The 16,232-nt window shown below is 46.6% G+C and overlaps 1 protein-coding gene across 1 annotated transcript; it reads right to left on the reverse strand.

Moving 5' to 3' along the window:
• Positions 1–448: 448 nt before the first annotated feature.
• On the reverse strand, positions 449–15,940 carry LOC308483017 (ly6/PLAUR domain-containing protein 3-like). The gene is made up of 5 exons (XM_081016548.1): positions 15,762–15,940; positions 7,150–7,281; positions 6,525–6,695; positions 5,543–5,683; positions 449–4,770 (listed from the first exon to the last, which is right to left on the reverse strand). The coding sequence occupies exons 1-5, from the start codon at positions 15,823–15,825 to the stop codon at positions 4,241–4,243; spliced, it is 1,038 nt and encodes a 345-aa protein (XP_080872674.1). The 5' UTR covers positions 15,826–15,940; the 3' UTR covers positions 449–4,240.
• Between the last annotated feature and the right edge of the window lie 292 nt (positions 15,941–16,232).

Genomic DNA, 16,232 nt, shown 5'->3' on the forward strand with positions numbered 1-16,232 from the left:
CCAAGATCTACTGTGATTCCCCTCTATTCTATGCTCAGGCTGTATGTATGTATGTATGTATGTATGTATGTATAAAAGCATCACAGTCTCCATGGACCTTCATTCCATGGAAACCATGGGTTTGTTCTGGTCCCCCCTGGAGTCTCTAACCACTCAGAGATTGGGGTGCATGGAACAATACAAACAAGCTTCTCAACATCATTTCACCAGCCCATCATGTGAAAACCACTCTTTAGGACACAGGTGAGCACCCCGTGGCCTGTGCAGGCCTTCCTTGAAGTCTGATGTTGATTCTACCCAGCTCCCTTCCAAAATTGCTCCCTCAACCTGACCTGCCTTCAGCCTGCCACAAGTGGGCAGTCCTTCCTTGTAGCTTGATATGGGTCTCCCAGCTCCCCACACCTTTTATTTTTTTATTTTTTTAAAAAATGGTAGACTGCAGACTTCCATCAGCCAAAGTGCAATATCTTTATTTGTTCCACCTTCTCCAGCTCATGCTTCCCTTGATATTCCCAACCTTGACAAGAGAGGAATCAGAAACTAATTGCAATAGAAGACAAGCTGCTGATTCATTTACATGTCTAGATCCCTGAGGATCCCAAGAAACTGAGATCAGGAAGGACTGTGTTACACAGCAAAGGGTTGTCAGAGAGATTCAACAAGTGGCAGATATGACTTGCTGAAAGCATTATTTAAAAAGTATCGTCCAGGAGCTTATGGTTAAAATACTTATTCAGTACAATATTTCTCTTGGATGTGAGCAGCCCTTTTTGAAGAGGCAGCTTGGAGGTCCTTAGGAAAGTTATCTTAAGAGTCTGAGGGCTTTATAGCAAACGGAACAGTAGGAGTGGGAAACCTCTGGACCCCCAGCTGTTGTTCGACTCCAATTCCCATCACCCTTGAGCATTGGCCATGTTGGCTGGGGCTGATGGGAACTAGTGTCCAAAAGTCACAGCTTTCCCACCATCTTGTGTGTCTTGCCTGGCCCCAGTTTGGTGCCTCTCTCTTCCATTTCTGTGGTGTTTTCTTGAGAGAACTTTCTGATGTGCCGTGTGCCTACATTCCTTCCAGTCCAGACCCTCCAATTGTTCCTGTTTTCCAGGGACAATCCTGCATTTACAGAAGCCATCCCAGTTTCTGATTTGATCCCAGAATGTCCCATGCTTCCCTATTTTCATCAGAGAAATTTTGGAAGGTATGATGTTATCTGCCCCCCCGAGCCATCTGAAGGCAGCCCTATATAGGGAAGGTCCTTTTTTTAAGTTTAATGTTTTATTATGTTTTTATATATGTTGGAAGCTGCCCAGAGTGGCTGGAGCAACCCAGTCTAATGGTTGGGATATAAAGAGTAAAATTATTATTATGGAATAGGACATCCCTGTCTTCATTGATGAAATGTTGAAGGGTGTAGTCTACCACCCTTAATGGGCTTACTCTGCATTTATCTATTTACTATTTATGTTTATAATCTACCCTTCAAATACACAATGTGAGACTTGCAATAATATTTATATATATTAAAAAACACCACAAAAACATAAAAAGCTTTCTACATGTGGGAGAAAGGAGCAGCAACCTTTCCTACCACTTGGAGCAGGGCTGGGTAGCGTTTGGCTGTCCAGATGTTGGCAGACTACAACACCCACCATCACTGATCACCAGCCATGCTGGCTGAGGCTGATGGGAGTTGGAGCTCCACCACACCTGGAAGGTCACAGGTCCCCCCATCCCTGACTTATAGCTATGAAACTGGCTTCATTTTAAAGAACTGCTGGAAATCTGATATGTTTCCCATGAGAATATGGCATAAAACAGTGTTCCGGAAGAGACCCTCAAACATTTTAGCAGAGACAATTCCTAAATTAAGGGCTACTGTATGTGTATGTGAGTGAGGTGAGGTTGGGGGTGAGGCAACTATCTGAATCTCCTCCAAATGCAACTGATGGTCTGATCCGTTGATCTGGTGCTGCACTGACTTGGTCTGGGTTTAAATGTGTTTTTTGTTGGTTCATGTTTGAATCCAACAACAACTGGAGTTGAGTGGACTTTCCCCCTCAGCACCTCACAACGACCCTTCAAATCATAGAATCGTAGAGTTGGACGAGACACCAAGAGTCATCTACTTCAACCCCCTGCAATGCAGGAATCTTGCCCAATGATGATGATGATGTATATTCTCTGGATGTGAAAATATTTAATAGTCAGTATGAGTTTCTGAAAATTCTGCATTGTTATCATCATCATTTCAAATATACCCACACTAGTAGCAGCAGCACTCAATTCGGTGGCCGTCAGTATTTGACAGCCCCTGACTTCACTTTAGCAAAATTTAGATTAGCGTCATTAATTGAACCAGTCAGGAAAGTTTCCCTTGAACAGGTGAGAAGCTGAACTCAATATATTTCATATTATGATTTGCGAACTTGTCATATTTCAGGATCAAACCCCCAAGAGAAAGTGCTCCTAATTTTGAAATCTTGCTATTTATTTATCTCAATCTTTGCCAAGCTGTTGCCCTCCAGCTTGGATTACATGTGCTAGCTGAGGCTCATGGGAATTTCTACCCCAAACATCTGGAGGGCACCAGGTTGGTGAAGGCAGCTTTATTGTTTCAGCCCTAAACTGGGCCCAATCCTCTCTGCATCCAGGATTACAGATGTATTTTGAAATCCAGGATTAATAATAATAATAGTTAAATCACTGGGTCCCATATCAACAGCTCAGTCTTTTTCATAGCTTTGTGTTTTTGTTGTTAACCCAAAACATATTTTTTCTGACCTCTGTCAAATGCTAAAAAGATAAAATACTGGGAGGGAAAGGAAATGGAAACAGTGGCCCTTTGATCTAAATTATTACTGCTACTATGAAAGATTTCCATAGCATCTAGCTGAACATAAGAAGAGCCCTGCAGGTACAGGCTAAAGGTCCATCTGCTCCAGCACCCTATTCTCACAGTGGCCAACACTGGAGGCAGAACATTACCTTACCCTCCATGAAGTTGTCCAGTTCTCTTTTGAAGCCATCCAAGTTGGTGGCCTTCGCTAGAGATAGGGAGAATATATGCATGAGAGTGAATGGGGATGCACTGTTACTCAGCAATGCACAGAATTGGGAGAGGAAGGAAGCAGTCGCTCTGGCTGGTTCCTAGCCCAACTGATGCTCAAACGCTAAAAGTTGGAAGAGTTCATCATGGTTTAGGGCTGGGCGATATCTGGTTTTCAACATCGCAATACATCACCAAGTAGACATTGCGATATACGGATATATTCCAATGTCTGAAATAAGGATGGAGCTATGTAGAGGCATTGGCTGGCTTCACGGTTTTCCCCCCATTGCGATTTTTGCATAACACACACACCATGATTTGCAATATATTGCCAGATCAAAAACTATGAAGCTGATATCATGATATGGACTTCAAGCCGGTTTTGGATTATATATTGATATATCGCCCAGCCCTAGAATGGTTATATATAGACCTCCAGGAACTATTCATATCACACTCTGGAAAAGGCAAATTATCTTCATGGATTCCAAGGAAATCTGGCAGTCCATCAGACTATCTTGCCTTAAGACTTGCATTTGTCTGGACACAGGAGGCCAGCTTAGCAGCCGTCTGTCAGCCCCCAAAGCCCATATGAGATAATACAGCCCTTTGAAAACAATCTGATACTGTAGACTGATACAGGTGGAGCATAGGAGAGAGCAGTGCCCCTTGACCATGAGAGAAAACTTATTTGGTGAGCTAAAGAATGACTCAAGGTAAACACCATCGAAAAAGATGGGTACAAAATGGCTGCCATTGTATTGGCACCAAACACAATGTCATGAGCCCACGAAAAGGCTCGCACACAAATGGAACTCGACTTTGCTTTCTCAGTGCAGAACTGTCTTAGGATACACATTAAGCATAACACAGAAGAACTTTGCCTTGTAAAATGGCTGCAAGTTCCAGCTACCCCAAGTCATGGGCTACAAGGCGTCTGCCAGGAAAGCAAGGTTAAAAAAAATACGAAGGAGAAGTGTGCAAATAAGGGCATGCTTCCAATAAGCAAAGTGTGTTATGCAAGAGCATTTACCATGTGAACTGCAAAACTGGTGGTTTCAAAGCATGTGTAGGCAGAAGCCTAATTCGAGTGGGGGAAGTTGTATGAAAAGACAAGGGCCAAATGTATTTGGGCAGGACTGAAACAGCAAGGGGGAAAGGGAGGAGGTTGAACACCATCTCTTCTCCTTTCATTCAAAGGAGCAACCCAGCCAGCAACAAGGACAGGAAGACTGACCCCCCCAAGCCTGCAGCATCCCCCTTTGTATGATGTTGGCTCTGACGCCCTTCAACTTTCACAGCAGTGTCTCTGTTCCCATCTCTCACTGGGCTCTCACTGTGGTCATGATCATGGTCGTGGTTGTGGTCATGGTCGTGGTCATGGTCATGGTCGTCATGACTACTTGAAGGTGGGCTCACAGCAACGGAACGGATTGGCTTGCCGACCGTGGAAGGGGCTGGCGCACTGTTGCGAGTGTGTGCGGAAGTTGTGGTGGTGGTGGTGGCAGTGGTGGCAGCCACAGTGGCGTTGGTACCTTGCCCGGGCATGACTGCAAGTCGTGGGATCTTGGGAGCGAAGTAAGTTTTGTTGGAGAGGTCGACATTGCAGAGGCTTCCAGAGCAACAGGAACCCACGACAGTGATAGCTGGGCTACCTTTCGTGACCTTGGTGCAGTCCTCATCTTGGACGCAGCCCTTGAGGGGCCTAGTCAGTGAGAAGTTCCCTGGAAAAGATCGCGATGTTACTCATTTTGAGTTGTGTGTTTTTTTTAATATTGTAAACCACCCTGTTTTTCTCAGATGAAGAGTGGCATAGAACTTCAATAAATAAATAAAAATAACGGCAGCATGAAGAGGGGTAACTGATCTCTTTTGCACATGCTTGATTCAGCCCAAATCTATCCAGTCCAGTGTCAAACACATCATGAGGTCTGACCCTCTTACTCCAGTGTTTTTCTCTCACCCCAAAAACAAGAGGCATCAGTCAAGTCCTCCCTTGCTCTGGGGTACAACATACCCCTTAAACCAGCAAAATCAAGAAGATTGCTTACAGGTAAGAAACTCCAGCACTTGAGAGTTTTATGGAAACCCTCTTACAGAAACTCCCAGGCTACTGGATGCATTTTATCCCTTTTTAAAAACTCATTTCAGATAGGAATAATGCATCCACTCCTTCCAGGGTGGCTAGATATTGTACGGCTGCATGTAAAACTTGCCAGGGACTAATTCTAGCAAAGTCATAATTTTGCTTTTGATGCCTAGTGTTCTATTACATGATGCAGTTCCTAGTAATTGTATTGTTATGGTCCCGTTTTGTTTTGTTAGGTACTATTTTTATAGTTTCATTTTTGAATACTGCTGGTCCTTGACTGTCACAAAGAGATTGATCGATCAAAGCTCCAGCATCTGACCTGCCAAATTTCACCAGGCCCATGCAAATGCACAAAGGACCCAGATTCAATGATAGCTAGATTAGATCCCCGACGGAGCCCTTACCTGCTTTCATTGTGACATTTCCATGGAAACAGCCCCGGAAAGAGTCATAACATTTGACTGTGGTAGAGTTGTCCAGTGAACACTCATTGCCGTAACAGCTGTAACATTCCACGCCATTCGCAACCCTGGCACTCTCGTTACCTAGAAGCAACCAAGGATGCATATACATATATTTAAAAAGCAACAGGCACTAGCATGGATGAAACACGTGGCTGCATACTGTAAATCAAGCTTTGCCAACCTGGGACTACAACTCCCATCTGCTCCAGCCAGCATACTTAGGCGCTGGCCTAGCTATTCCAACAATTGAATCCTTGCTGGATCCAGGAATCAGGAATACAGCCTAACCCCAGCGGCATAGCTAGCCGGGTCAGGTGCCCACAGTGTCGCATGTGCCCTCTGCCCGGGGGCGGGGCAAGCCACCCATTGGGCGGGGCGAGCTGAGGCAGGGTGTGCTGCATCAAGTCTCGCCACTGCCCCCCCAGCTGCAGGGTGGCTGAGGGAGAGGTGGCAGGTGGATGCAAGCCCCATGCTGCCATTTTGGGCAGCGTGGAGCCTGCAGGTGCCCGAGCCACTGCGTCACTCCCAGGAAAGACGTGTGGCTTGGGCACGCTGCAGGCCCCACAGTAAGTGCTACCCCCTGTGGTGTGGCACCCAGTGTCTTTGCTCTTGATTCCAGCAATATAGTTTGTTGTTCTGTTTGGCATTCATTTTGGGCTGACTGCTTCTCTGAATTAACCTGAGAGGTAAAAATGCCACAGACTCACATAGCTCATAGCCATTTTGTCACCCCCTCAGAGATGACACCCAGGGCAGTCCGCACCCACCACACCTCCCTTCCTACGCCACTGCCTAACCTCCCCTCCCCAAACTCACAACAGTATTCTGACTCAACTCCTTGTCCCAACAGGATGAGAAGGTATAAGCTCCATTTCTCATCCAAAGGAGGACCTTCATTCCTGCATGGGGCTCAGATTCTCACCGATGGGTTCTAGCTCCAGGTTTTTGATGTCCAGTTTGGTGTTGCAGTGGCTGCTGTTGCACTGGTGCAGCTGAGAGAAGGCCAGAATGCCGTGCACATCTACTGCTTTGTCGTTGGTACCTGGCATGCCCAACCCACAGCCTTTTTCGCCAACCGAGAACTTCCCATGGCCTGCAAACGGGACAAGCAGAGGTTACACAGGGAGACAACAAAGAGGCACTTCCCAAAGGCTGATCTACTCAGAGGGCTAAACTGCACATTTCAAGGGAGCAAAAGGCAGGACTCTGCAACCTTGGGTGTCCAGCTGAACCAATTACTCAAATCTGAGCCAGTAGTTAGTAGTTCAGATTTCACTCCAACAGCTTCTCCCTGGAAGGTGTGAAATAGCTTGGTTCCTTTGAGCATGGAGCAATTACAACCAGCACCTCCTGTCCAACTTGGAACAGAGGAAAGGGACTGGAGTGCAGAACTTTTCTGGCGCTTCTTCTTTTGTGGAAGATAGAGATATCATCCTTGACCATCGCCATGCTGTTGGGGTTGATGGGATCTGAAGTCCAACAGCAGGAAGGTCACAAATTTCCCCGACCCTGGTTTAGAGACTGAAGATGACGGGCTGCCTACTCACTCCATTCCACAGCTGCCACCGTTTCCACGCAGACGTGGGTAGATGCCGGGCACTCCACTTTCTTCATATTCTCTGCATTGCATCCACCATCGCCCAAGTCGACGCAGCTGTGGCACTCCAGTGCCAGGGCATCTGTAAAGGAGAGGGCAGGGAGGGGGAAGATGCACAAAAATAAAAGTAGATTTACGATTCTCCTGTAGCAGAACTAGGATGTCTCTTAGACTGAGAGGATTACCAAGCCAAAAAAAAAAAAAAAAAAAAGAGTCATTTGATTTTCTCAATGGAAAACAAGATTGGCCCAGGTCATTGGCCCATCAAGTCCAGCATCCTGTTTTCACAGTGGCCTACCACATGCAGGACCCAGGAAACACAGCACTCTCCTTCTCCTATTGTTTCCAGCAAGTTGTATTCAGAGGCATTACTGCCCCACAACAACAAAAATAATTGATATCAAGCATTTCTGAAGAAATGATGTTTGATGAAAGAGATGGTTGTGAGATAACATTGCAACAGCACAAAACGATCCCTCCTTTGGCCAATGTAATGCTTATTTTTTTATATATTAAAAAACACACCTCCAGCTCTGTTGGTATCGGTTTCCCACACTACAAAAACATGTTTTTATAATTTGCAGAATGACTGGTGTTAAAAGAGCGGGACCCTTTACGCTGACATCTGACAACTTTCATATGTTCTGCCAGAAGACATTTGGCAAGAAACTCTGAAACAGATCAGATATATGGCTAGCTATAAAACTCAAGTACTCCCAAAACTTTGTAAGTTGTAAGACGTACTATGTACTTTAGCAATATTATTTATTAGGTAAAGGTACCCCTGACCCTTAGGTCCAGTCATGAACAACTCTGGGGTTGCGCACTCATCTTGCTCTATAGGCCAAGGGAGCCGGCGTTTGTCTGCAGACAGCTTCCGGGTCATGTGGCCAAGCATGACTAAGGCACTTCTGGCGAACCAGAGCAGTGCACGGAAACACAGTTTACCTTCCTGCCGGAGTGGTACCTATTTATCTACTTGCACTTTGACATGCTTTAGACCTGCTAGGTGGGCAGGAGCTGGGACTGAACAACGAGAGCTCACCCCGTTGTGGGGATTCGAACCAGTGACCTTCTGATCAGCAATCCCTAGGCTCTGTGGTTTAGACCACAGTGCCACCCACTGTCCCTAATATTATTTATTATTTATTAGTTCTGTGTAATAAAGAAGTGAGGAAAGTACAGCTCCAAGTGTATAATTAATTGATCTGTTCCTGTTTTAATACCAAACAGAATTGGACACCGATACAAATGATTGAAGGAGCATCTGGAGCAGAGCTTTTAAGATCTGATACAAAGTATTTGGTGGTGGTGGGGGGGGAAGCATACAGCACAGTCCTCTGTGAAACTCTGCCATCTTAGAACATGCACACATGGTGGAACAGGACTTCATTGTTGCTGCAACTGGGTCGCAATGTGTCCAAAAGGCACCAGCCTGAACCTTTCTCCCTGACGCCTGTTTTCTGTGTGCTGGAAGAGTCGATTTCAAACTTGCAAACCTCAGCATACTACACTGCCCTCTGCAGTGTGAAGTGGTACAGGGCAGGGAACATCTTACCACTTTACGGAACAAATAAACTAGCTCGTGTCTCTCCTAGCAAGCAAATTCCAGTGACAGTAATAGGGAGGTCAAAGGGGGACTGACAATAATCTTAATGGATTTTTTTTTTTTTTATCATAGAGACTTTCATCCAGCACAATTTGCAGATGGTTTTAAATATCTTATTCTCTGAGAGAGTATTTTGTTTGGTTGGTGAGGGTTTTGACAACCTGTGCTGCTTTTGTTCATTTTATATATTGGAAGGCACAATCCAATACTCCAGGGATGAGGAACCTGTGGCCTTCCAGATGTTGCTGGACTCCACCTGCCATCATCCCTGATCATTGGCCATTCTGGCTGGGGCTGATGGGAGCTGGAGTCCAGCAACATTTCCTGTATTCCCTGCTATACCCACTGGCCCAGGGGTAAGGCCCATTGTACTCAATGGGATTTACCTGTGAGCAGACCAGACATGTTGCCCTTGTAATTGTTTTGCTTTGCTTTACCTCATGTGAGGAACAACAACAACAACAACTTGATTTCTGTAGCACCCTGTGTCACAGGGAAGGCTAGGGCAGTGATAAACATGCACTAATGTGATAAAGAGGCAGCATAACAAATTGTACTCATTCTTTTATTTATTCTGTGGTTTCTTCTCATGAGCTGCCTCTGGAAACTGGGTTTATTGGCTCTGATAATAAACAGAGATCGGGAATTATTTTCTGCATAACAGCTCTGTTTGTTTACCAAGCTGCAACCATGTTGAGAATTCTCCTAGATGATTCTCTGATACTGCTAGCTCAGAGGTAGCCAAATGTCATCCTGATGTTTTGGACTATGATTCCCACCATCCCTGCCCACTGAGTTGGCCGGCTGGGGCTGATGGGAACTGGGGCACTAGGAGGGCCCCAGGTCAGCTTGCCCTGCCCTAAGCCTTTCCGCGGAACAACAGTTCCCTGGGAAAGGAAAATGGCCAATAAACAAACCAAGCCTGTGCTGTAGTTTGTGCTCTGTGTGGACTTTCCTTTTTTCTTCCCCACCCCTCTCTCTGGACAGGGCGCTAACACCAGGCAAATAATGTGCAGCTGAGCAAGTGCAGATTTCGGTTCCACGTCATGGGTGGCGCCAGTAGTCTGCCAGGTCAGGCACATGCTCAGGCCCGCAAAAGTGTGTCAGTGTGCTGCCTTTGTGTGCATACTTCCCCAACCTACAATCTGAGGAGGGTTGTTGTTTTTTTAAGTGTCATTTCACTTTATGCCTCATTCTCCTGTATTTTTGCCCCTTCGTCGGTCTCGGCTCTGCCTGCCCCTGCCCTCCCTGCAACGACCACCTGCAAATTGATCCTGCCTGCATTGCAGTCATCTTCCCTATCCACTCCCTTCTCCCAGCTCCTTCTTCCTTGTCTTTCCTCCATCCCTCTTCCTGCTGGGCCATGTCTGCTCCGGTTCTGAGAAGACCCCACCCTAGGGTGGGGCTAATATTAATAGAGACGCTCCCAGCTGTGTAAGAGCACCCCAGGGCCTGCCCGGATAGCTTTCAGTCACAAGCTCCACTGCACTCTCTGTTCTCCCCATGGCATCCACGGCTGCTCCTCCAAAACTCCAGGCCTTCTGGAAGGATATGAAATATGCAGGCCTTCCAAGTATCCCCATTTTCCAGGGACAATCTGAGATTTATAGAAGCCACCCCGGTTTCTAATTTGATCCTGGAATGTCCCGCTTTTCCTTAAGACATCCCTATTTTTATCAAAAAAATGTTGGAGGGCATGGAGTTATGAGTCCCTCGAGCCAAGGAGATACAACCTTTAGAAGACATCTGATATTGTGTGTGTGTGTGTGTGTGTGTGTGTGTATTCAGTTATTTTTTTCTAAAATAATTGGATGTCCCTATTATCATAGGAGAAATGTTGGAGGGTATGAATATGGGGTAGCTTGTCTTTGAAGGGGCACATTCCCAAACTCCAACCAATTGCACCTATCCCCTCAGGAGACACTCCTCACTGGCTGTGGCTTTGAATCCTCCTTTAGTGTTTTTGCCTGGCCGGAAGGTGCCTTTGAACCCTTTGGTTGACTGGATGGAGGACCAAGAGGCATGTGCTGAGAGCGTCCACAGAAACTGGTCCACTGCCCAAAGGTTAAATTATCATTTGTTGCTCTGCCCCACTTCTGCTTCTTGCAGCCCCACCCATCCTGGCATGTGGCTAGAAGGCTGCCTGGAAGGGAATGCGGCTGTCAGGCTGGGGAAAATTCCCCAGCTCCTGGTTTACTGGGCAGCTGGGTGTGTGTTGCAAAACATAATACCAGTGAGACTTGAATAATCCACCACTGTAATTCTCCCAGAGGCAAATTAAGCCCTGAGAGCAAAAGCCACTGTTTCCCTCTCTCTCTGAAAGCCAGGCTAAACATGCAGCTTTCCAGTTTTGTGGGACACCCTTTTTTTTGAGGGGGGGGGGGGAAGAAGAAGAAGAAGAAGAAGAAGAAGAAGAAGAAGAAGAAGAAGAAGAAGAAGAAGGAGGAGGAGGAGGAGGAGGAGGAGGAGGAGGAGCTGGAGGAAGAGTGGGTTAAGCAACTCCTCCTCTTACTGCTTCTCCACGCAAAAACTCCCCCTTCTGAAGCAGGTTTTGTTTACAACAAGCAAAATCAACCATCAGTCAAATGATATTGACCCTTAGTAAAAAAATTAATTAATTAAAAATTGAATGAGAAGAAACAGTTAGCATCAGTAAACCACAACCCCTGTCAATAAAGCCTCAAATGGCAACATCAAACTTTCTGTTCATTAAATGCCCAGTCAAATAAAACTCTTAGTCTGGTGCCTGAAACTCATCAGATTAGACACCAGGTGAGAAGCCCCCGGGGAGAGCATGCAGACAGGTTTATTTGTAATGGCTAGTGAAGAGCCAGTGCAGAGAAGTGGTTAGAGTGTTGTGCTGGGGCTTCAGAGAACAGAGTTCCAGTCCCCACTCAGCCATGAAGCTCACTGTGTGACCTTGGGCCAATCAATCACTCTCTCCCACCCTAGCCTACCCTCTCCCACCCTAGCCTAACCTACAGGGTTGTTGTGAGAAGAAAACTCTGTATGCTACCTGGAGCTCCTTGGAGGAAAGGTGGGGTATAAATGCGACAGATAAATACATGTTTGGCCCCATTTAATGCCAGTGAGATTGGGCAGCTGCTGAGAACCCACATTGCAGCAGGAAGGCCACTGGCAAAATGCTTCTGGACTCCCTCCGTCTCCTCCTCACCATAGTGACCTGATTTGTCACCTGCCTCTCACTCAGGCCCAGAGGTCAAGAGCAAGCAAGGGGTGAGGAAGAAGGGATGCAGTTGCCACTGCCTGGCGGCTCATTGGCTCTACTTGGCAAGCAAACAGTTGGCAGCAGTGAGGAGGTAGAGAAGCCACAGCAGCTGGCAACAGTGAGTCTGTAGACATGCAAACTCAGTGTGGCCCATGGAAGGTTCCTTTTCTTGGGAAAAAAACCCCTGGAACTGTCAATAAAAATGCTGCTTTCATTTTTTATTTACAAATAATCTATTCAAACAGGCCACAGGCGTAATTATAGACTTCCTTCTTGACCTTGACTTTTTCTCTTTGACATTTAAACAGAAGAGGACAGGCTGGGTTTGACCATGAGTGGCCTAAGCTGAAAGCTGTCCTCAGCTGTCTCTCTCTGTGTGGCACTCAATACAAATGGCCAAGCTGTAACTTACTGAGGGGCAGGGCAGGTCCTTTCATGAGGGAAGCTGCAACAGTTGCCTCGGGTGGCAAGTACAGTGGTACCTCGGGTTAAGAACTTAATTCGTTCTGGAGATCCATTCTTAACTTGAAACTGTTCTTAACCTAAGGTACCACTTTAGCTAATGGGGCCTCCCGCTGCCACACCAACACCGCACGCTTTTTGTTCACATCCTGAAGCAAAGTTCTTAACCTGAGGTACCATTTCTGGGTTAGCAGAGTCTGTAACCTGAAGCGTACCACTGTATCTGAACTGGCACCCCACCCCAGGACCTCCCAATTGCTTGCATCATTGACTTCCGGGCACTGCTGCCCCCGCCCTCCACCAGTGTCTGTGCTGCCATTGTGGTTTTTTTCAATGGTCGCTATAAACACTCTTTAAACATAGGGAGGGGAAAGCCTCAAGTACCATGTAAACATTGGAAGGGCACAAAAGGTCTCCCAGCCACCTTGCCCAGAATGCCTCACACTGTGGAAGGACCCCCATGGCCCTTCTTGAAGCAAGACACGGAGGGAGGGAAGAACCATCATTGGTTCTTTTGTGATGGCAAAAGCAGGGAAGGGATCAGGAGAGGAGAGGAAAAGGAGGGGAATAGGGCAGAGACAGAGGTAGTGCAATGCCTTGCACTTGCCCTGTTGAGGAGAGCCTAACTTAGCCATGTTGGGAGCTGTAGCTTCTGCTGGTGAGGAGAATCTTGCCAGGCTTTCGCTCCTCCAGATGTTTTGTGGTAAAATTCTCCTCACACATGGATGGACACTACAGATGTTCAGCGCCCTTTTAGGATTGTTAGGTCCAGCCTGATAAGCTCAGGTATTTCCTCCCTTTCATTTGTATCCTGCCTTTCTTCCATCATGGAACCCAAAGTGGCAGACATGTTGTTTCTGAGGCAGACTCCTATCCATAGCTGTCAACGTTTCCCTTTTTAAAAGGGAAATTTCCTTATTCTGAATAGGATTCCCCGCAAGAAAGGGGGAAAGTTGACAGCTATGCTCCCATCCAGGCCCTGACCAGAGGCAGACCTGCATAGTTCCAGCAAGGAGGTGGCCTTGGGTGCCTTCAGACCGTACACTGGAACAAGTCTGCGCTTGTTTCATGGCTTCCTGCTTTCGCCACACCTCTTGGCGTTCCCAAAGATGTGATGAGGATAAAATGAAACCCTTGGATGGATTCACAACCAGCCCCGATAGGCCTTTGTGATGGGTTGGGAAAAGAAACCTAAGCCAATCGTCTCCATATTGTGCCCTCGGTCAGGGCTGTTTAATTACCAGCCTTACGTTCCACCCTTCTTTTAAGAAGCTCATGGTGACAGACATGAGGCAATCCTCCCAATTTATCCTCACAGCAACCCTGTGAGGTAGGTTAGGCAGAGAAATTGTGATAAGGCGAGGAACTTGTGGATGTTGTTGAACTCTATCTCCCATCATCCCTGAGATTGACTGAGATGGCTGAGGCTGATGGGAGCTGGGAGTCCCAAAACATTTGAGGGCAAGGGACTGGTTCCCTGCCCTTGGCCTAATGCCTCACAACAAGCTTAAGAGCTAGGAGAGATCTGAACCCAGGTCTACCAAGTCAAACTTCAGTAGCCACTTACATACCATCCTTGAGAGCAGACAACAGCTTCTCCTACATCAAGAAGAGGTTACATAAGACTAGCCAAGGGTAATTATGGCCCAGACCAGAGCCATAATTAAGGATACAAGTTCTCCTGTGAGGTGGTTAGACTCATTGGTGGCTAACATTTTGAGAGGTTAAAAAGGTGCTCCCAGTTCATAAGGCCACATGCTTTTATTTTAACAAGTAAATTGTGTTAATGTGGCTGTGGGCTGCAAGCTCCATCTTATGTGTCCTTCAGTGGTGTAGTGTTAAATGATGAAGTGCAACAACCTTATTATTCTCATCAAGTTTTCATGACAGAGTAAAAAAATGGAGCAGAGAAGCTTTATACAGAGTGGGACCATTGGTCCATCTGGCTCAGCATTGTCCACACAGGCTGGCAGCATCCCTCCAGATTTTCTCTCCCAGACCTACTTGGAGATGCCATAAAATGAACCCAGGAACCTCCTGCATGCAAAACAGATGCTCTACCACTAAGCCACAGTCCTTCCCTGATGCAGGTCTTGATCCATGATAGACAGGTTGGTATAGATGCGTGTGTGCATGTTGCATACACAGCAATAGCATAATGTCCAGTGGATTATTATGCATAGTCTTCATAGAGTAAGACTACATAGGTTTGACTTGTAAAACACAATAAGCGTCCACAAAAGACCCCTATTCAGCTGCAATGAAGTGTTTAGCTCATGCTCAAAGCAATGAAACTGCTAGCACGAGTTAAGAACCCCACAGAAAATAAAAGAAATATCTGTTTGAATCTCGTTCTCTGACTTCCTCTGTGCTAATCTGTCACAAACAACTTGAAAGCCTTGTTATCGCCTCATTCACTTGTTGGAGCAAGGAAAGTCCCTAGGTTACTCTGGTACCCAGGTGACAGGTGCCATCATCACTCCTGCTCTGAAAAAAGTCCCAGATCTGTGCTTCCCTGCACCCCCCCCCCCGCCATTACTGGAGGCGTTATCTTCCTAAACAGGAAATGCGTCGTCTAAGATAAAGCTTTCAGTGTCGCATGTATGCGTTATCTAAACACAAGGTGTGCTTTATCTTTAGATTGCCATGATTACAACATGCTATACCATGATTACTATTAGCTGCCTCCTCTGATTACCAGTTTCAGGAAGCTACTGGAGGGGCAACTGCTCAGTTCCTGCTTGCCAGTTTCTCACAAGTATCTGGGTGGCCACTGTGAGGCCAGGATGCTAGACTACATGGGCCATTGGCCTGATTCCCTCAGGCTTTTTATATTATTGATGCAGTGTTTATCAATGAATCAACTGAGTCATATGATTATTCAGCTGAAATCTGGAGGGTTTCTTTAGTCCTCTGTAGGATTTAGGCATGTAAATAGGCGTATGTGATGTACAAATGCAGGCAATGCACATTCATGTCCCTCAATCGCATCTTCCATAATACAGGCGATAGGCTCTTTCTCCTTCTCATGCCAGACACTCTGCTATTGATATTTTCAATTCCTATTTCCCCCTACAGAGATCATGATGAAACATACACTTTTCACAGATCCTACAAGAGAGACCCTACCTGACTTCATCATCCTGGGCCCCCCATTCTAGAGCATTGCCACCCATCCAGGCCCACCCCAGATTCTATGGGGTTCCATGTTGGCATGATCCTGTTGTCACAGCCAAACGAATGAGTCTTCTATCACCCCTACCTTTCATGAAGAATGTCACCGCCACTAGAAAGACAGATGCATGGAGGAGAAAGTGAGTGCCCATTGCTCTGCTCGGTAAGTCCTCCAGGCCTTGTTTCAGATCTTCCCCACCTGTGCTGGGTGCGTCTTGCTGCCGTCAATGTCTGAAAGATGAAGCTAAGACATTAAATATGAGCAGACAGCTTGGGCGGGGCGTCTCAGGCTCCCCCATGAGACACACCTCCTCTAAGCTGCGTTGCTCAGTATTTCGATGATGGCCCAAAGCATCTCCACTCCACCCCGCCCTCCGCCCTCCTTTCTTCATGTTTCCTCTCCAGCCCAGGGCCCATCACTTCCCTTCCTCAGCATTTTAAGGCCGGTTATTGGGAAGGTGTCTCCATCGGGGAAACCTGAAGAGCCAGTTGTGGGATCTCTTTTGATGCTGTTAGCCCAGGGCTTCGAGGCAGGGGAAGATAATTGTGGGCAAGTCTG

Source organism: Podarcis pityusensis, assembly GCF_964106645.2.
Source record: "Podarcis pityusensis genome assembly, chromosome: 8".
NCBI classification, from domain to species: Eukaryota; Metazoa; Chordata; class Lepidosauria; order Squamata; family Lacertidae; genus Podarcis; species Podarcis pityusensis.

Excerpts from the sequence above, each read along its gene's own strand:
- LOC308483017 (XM_081016548.1), bottom strand. The coding sequence starts at position 15,825 with ATGGGCACTCACTTTCTCCTCCATGCATCTGTCTTTCTAGTGGCGGTG. Across the intron at positions 7,282-15,761 it reads GGTGACATTCTTCATGAAAG|ATGCCCTGGCACTGGAGTGC; the intron begins GTAGGGGTGATA and ends TCTCCTTTACAG. Across the intron at positions 5,684-6,524 it reads CCTGGAGCTAGAACCCATCG|GTAACGAGAGTGCCAGGGTT; the intron begins GTGAGAATCTGA and ends GGTTGCTTCTAG.